The sequence below is a fragment of the Daktulosphaira vitifoliae genome, unplaced genomic scaffold (assembly GCF_025091365.1).
Source record: "Daktulosphaira vitifoliae isolate Bord-2020 unplaced genomic scaffold, ASM2509136v1 Scaffold_1, whole genome shotgun sequence".
In the NCBI taxonomy this organism is placed as follows: Eukaryota; Metazoa; Arthropoda; class Insecta; order Hemiptera; family Phylloxeridae; genus Daktulosphaira; species Daktulosphaira vitifoliae.
The window spans coordinates 31943931-31948875 of NW_026099572.1; the positions used below are offsets into that span (position 1 = coordinate 31943931).

Sequence of the window (4945 nt, forward strand, 5' to 3'; positions counted from 1 at the left end):
ATTAATAATAAAACTTAATGATATATTTGGTTAGACTTACATTTTGGGGGGTTAACTATTCCAAAGTTGGCCGGTTTTGTGTGTGTGTGTATATGTATTATATTCTGTTAACAGATATAACGATTAGTGAGACTATTTCTTATTTCTTTTAATTTAAATTTCACTCCTCATACAATTTAGAAATTAAAAGTAATAATATTTTTACATTAATTTTTGAGAGTTTGAAACTAAACAAGCTTTCAAAAATTATTTTTCCAACCCATACATAATAAACTAACCAAAAAAAAAAAAATTTTTTTTTGATTTTCCAAAAATCAATAGCACATCAAAAAAATGTAGCCGTCCAAATTTGAGGTTTTTTGATCAACCTTAAAAAGTCACTGAGAGGTGCATTTCAATTTTTACAGTTTGATAACATGGGAAAATGGGATTTTGGTATAAAATCGTTAATTTTTCAAAGCATATATTTTTTAAATTATTTTTGTAAATTCTAAAAGTTAACACTTTTTACAACAAATATATACATAAAACATTTAATTTTATCTATTTCTTTTTTTGGTCAGTCTAATACATACATATAGTAATTAAATATACTTACTCCATTTCCTATTATTTTAGGTATATTACTTTTATTGTATGGGTTGTACCTTTTATTATTTTTATTTTTTTAATTAATTTTGTCTCATTTTTTTCTTGATTGTTTTTTTCTTGAATAATTTNTTTGTTTCAATTTTTTCTTGTATGTTTTTTTCTTGATCAATTTGGTCCAAATTTCTAGAGCTGGTTGCCTCGGGGCTTATGTCCATATTTTCAAAATTTAATATTTTTTCCATTTAAATAACCTAAAATAATATTTACAAATATATACACTTAAATGTTTAAAATAACACTGCCCTCCAAAACAAAAATTGTTAATTGCAAGGGCGTGAGAAGTTAAAAAACGAGTTTTGCAGAGTTTTCTGTATCTTAACAACAAAGAATTGACTTGATGAAAAATTGTAAAGATATCTTTCCTAAGAAAATCAATATAATATCTACAATATTAAGTTATTACAATAATTTCAGAAAAATGAAAACTGGAGCCTAAAAATACAAAAAACTACAATTTTAATAAATTTTCATTAAACTTTGAGCTTTTTGCGCGCCTTGTTAACATAGTTGTATAAATTTTAATTTTTTAAATAAATTATCTTTAGACGTATAAGAACAAATTTCCTTGCTGCACTCTTCAAGTTTCGAACAAAAATTTTTTTTATACATAAACAACGGGCNCTTCAAGTTTCGAACAAAATTTTTTTTTTATACATAAACAACGGGGATCCTAATATCTATACTGTAAAATCAATACGATATTCTGTTTAAAATACTTCTACTGTTTAACACTGCTATACAATCACTGAAGATAACAACTACATGAATTGCATGTCCACCAACCGGTTGTAGTTCAGGTAATAAAAGTAATAATTTTTAGCCGTTCCACAGCTTATCTTGAAATCGTTTGATTAAAGTACGCTGCGTAATTTTAGATCTGCGATTATTAACTAAGATAAATGACTTTTATTTCCCCAGAAAAAAAAGAGTATAATGATGTTNCTTATTTCCCAAGAAAAAAAAGAGTATAATGATGTTATTTTTAAATCGATAAAAAAATTATTGCGATATATTACTAATAGAATAGCTAAAACATTATCGTTTAACATAAAATTTATTAGTTAGCAAAATTTAATTAATCAGTGGATTATATCCATAAATAATAAAAAGGTGTCTAATCATGTATTAAAATTCTATAGATGAATTAAAATTTAAAAAAACCCAGCACAGGGGGATCGCGACACAGTGGTGACATAACATAGTGGGATTAAGTATAATGACATCTGACAGTGATTAAAATCATTATCTTAAAAAACGCATCGATGCAAATCTTTAGATAGTGTTTAATTTTAGGAAGTTGGTGGATTACACCAAAAACAATGCGATTTTGTATTTCCTTTATTATTCCTGATTAGTAGTTTTTTGATTTAGAACATGAATAAATATTTATCATAGCAATTAAATTATAATATGGGATTGATGTTTAATAATTTAGTATTGTATTTTTTTCGGAGAATTAATAAAAAATTATAAAGTAGTTATAACTTTTATGTAAACGTGTATAAAATTGAAGGGTTTGACACAAAAATTTTTAGATAATAACTTGTTACTTATAAATAAATGGCTTGCAAAAAATTTTCATCAGAGTGAAAAATATAATTTTATTATTTAATGTTTCGTGGTAATTTCAAATTAGCAATTAAATTTTTCTAACGCCAATAATTTTTGATATTATTACTAATTGGTTACAACTTTAGGATATAACTTAAAGGAAAATAGATCTGAATGTTTCAACTGTATCATCTATTTAAACACCAAGAGTTACATAGAAATGATTAATATTTCTTTGAAATGATTTATTACGATAAAAAACAAAAAAAAGTTGATTTTAAATTATTAATATGTTTTTGATATTTAATATGTTAATAAATATAGTTTAAAAAAACTAAAAAACACCCTTTTAAAGCACATCGAACTAAAAAGTTAAAAATAATTTTGCATTTTATATAATATTGGCCGATATACTATTGGTATACCAGTATTACTAGCATTAGTGACAGATTTATAGGTATAATTTATAATAAAATATGATTCAGTGTAGATACTTACCTGACAAGTATACATAACTTTTCTTCTGGGCATATGGGCTTTTTGTGCCTATTATACGGTTTAGAAGTTAAGTCATCTCTTATGTGATTCAATACATAATCAAATAACACTGGTGTTAAGCGAAAGTATTGCCTAAATTTTTCGTCATTACACTGCAGATGGCGACGCACTAAAATTTGAAATGCACCCTCAGTTTCACGATTTTTGAACATAACACTCTCCTCCAAACGATTGTTTTCGTCTTCTGATGACTCTTCGTCATCCAAACATACTAATAACGCTATGTCCAAATCGTCCATTTTTCACCAATGCGCGATCAACTACTCTCGAGTGAGTACTGACTTTTAAGTGACTACGATTGAATACGGTCGCACTACTTCCTAGGAAACCACAGATTGGTCACCGTAAAGACGGCCGTTATTAACAACCGTAAAATGACGGCCGCTAGACAACGGCACCGCTTTTCTAGGAAACCATAGCTTTAATCACTGGTAGCGTGAAAGGGCACATGGGAACTTGAGCACAAGGGTACAACAACAAATAATAAAAACTGTGGTGTACAACGGCCGAACAATTTACTATTCAAGCAAAGGCGCTTGCTACAAAAAAGAATGACACATAAAACAAAAATTGACTGACTGACTTACGACGATAAACTGTACACGGAGGTCATCGATTTGCCGTGCTGGATGAGCAATGGGGTGAGTAAAACAAGACGCTGGAGATCAGCTGTAACAATATAATCAACGATGTTTGTAACAACTGGTCTACTAGATCTTTGCTAAAGGCATTTTGTACCAAACAATATTTGAGGAAGTCTGGAGAAATTTGTGATATTGTGGAGGGTGGTCGAAAGAACAATGGAAAAGAACTGATTTTAGATAATATTCAGGGTAATTAAACGTATTAAAACAGGTGGATGCAGATATAGAAATAACGTTTTTATATAATGATCTCGAAATGGGAACTATAGTTTGGGGTTGATATAGTGGAGTCATTTTTGCTTTGAATATAAAGCTGTCTATCTATCATAAATATAAAGCGCGGTTTTTCATCAAAACCCCTTAACTTTTCAGCATTGAGCTCACTAAATAATTCGCATACGTTCTTCCTTTTTTTCAGATAATGATTTCATTACATCACACGCTTCATTTAAACAACCTTTAATACTTATTAAGCTCAGATTTGTCTTTCTTTTTTTATTTAGCACAGAATCAGGTTGAGCATTACTTGAACGAGTATTACTTAAGCTAACATTATTTGAACAAGCTTTCTCATCTGACCCAATAGTTTCAACGTCTTGTTCAAGTTCAGTTTCTGATAAAAAATCTCCACTATCAATATTTTCTAATCCCTAAATTTAATTATAAAATAATCCAGTATAGTTGTTACTAAGAATAATTGAAACCATTATTAATTGTCCTTGCCTATTATATTTTAAAATATATAGTATACAATCAAAATTATATACTACTAATTAAAAAGTTATTTACTTGTGTGTTAATTGTTTTTCTTGGTACATAAATATCACTTAAAATTTTGCCATAGCCTCATATGCGAACCAATTCGGTTTGTATATATCATCCGGACTTTAACTGATTTTTGTACTAGACTTCACATTATTTCATCTTAATATCTTGCTATATAAATCATTTCTAAAAAATAATTCTTCTTAGTTTCACCTGAATTTAACAATGAATTATTACAATTATAATCAAGTTTTATAATACGCTCAATTGAGTAGTTTTTTTAACACCATATTATTAGTTATTTTAGTTAAAGTAAATCATTAAAATAATTAAGTTCTGAATATTTCAATTGTAGAATCTTTTTAAACACCAAAAGTTACTTAGAAATGATTACTATGATTTCTATTTAAGCGATCTATTACGATAGAATTGCAAAAAAATATTGAGCTTTTCTGATATAATGATTGTAAATAGTAATTATAAAATTTCCTGACTGTATATTAATCCTAACAATGTTATTATTTTAATTCTCATAAAATTTTCTACTTAATAATGTAAATTTCAAACTTGAAGTTGAGCTAAAAGTTATGGTAACAATTCTCAACTTTTTTTTTATTATAAACTTTTAAAAAATCAACTTTAAAGAACCAAAAAAATAGGTTAAAAATGTCATTTTGTATTGATTATTTTGAACATATTAATAATCAAAATCAGTAATAATTTAAAAACAATTTTTTTTTGTTCTTAATTATTTTAGCTGAGATGGTATTGGTTTT

General features: G+C 27.0%; 1 protein-coding gene across 1 annotated transcript; it reads right to left on the reverse strand.

Moving 5' to 3' along the window:
• Positions 1-649: 649 nt before the first annotated feature.
• LOC126894103 (uncharacterized) lies at positions 650-4178 on the reverse strand. The gene is made up of 2 exons (XM_050664847.1): positions 2701-4178; positions 650-842 (listed from the first exon to the last, which is right to left on the reverse strand). The coding sequence occupies exons 1-2, from the start codon at positions 2997-2999 to the stop codon at positions 818-820; spliced, it is 324 nt and encodes a 107-aa protein (XP_050520804.1). The 5' UTR covers positions 3000-4178; the 3' UTR covers positions 650-817.
• Between the last annotated feature and the right edge of the window lie 767 nt (positions 4179-4945).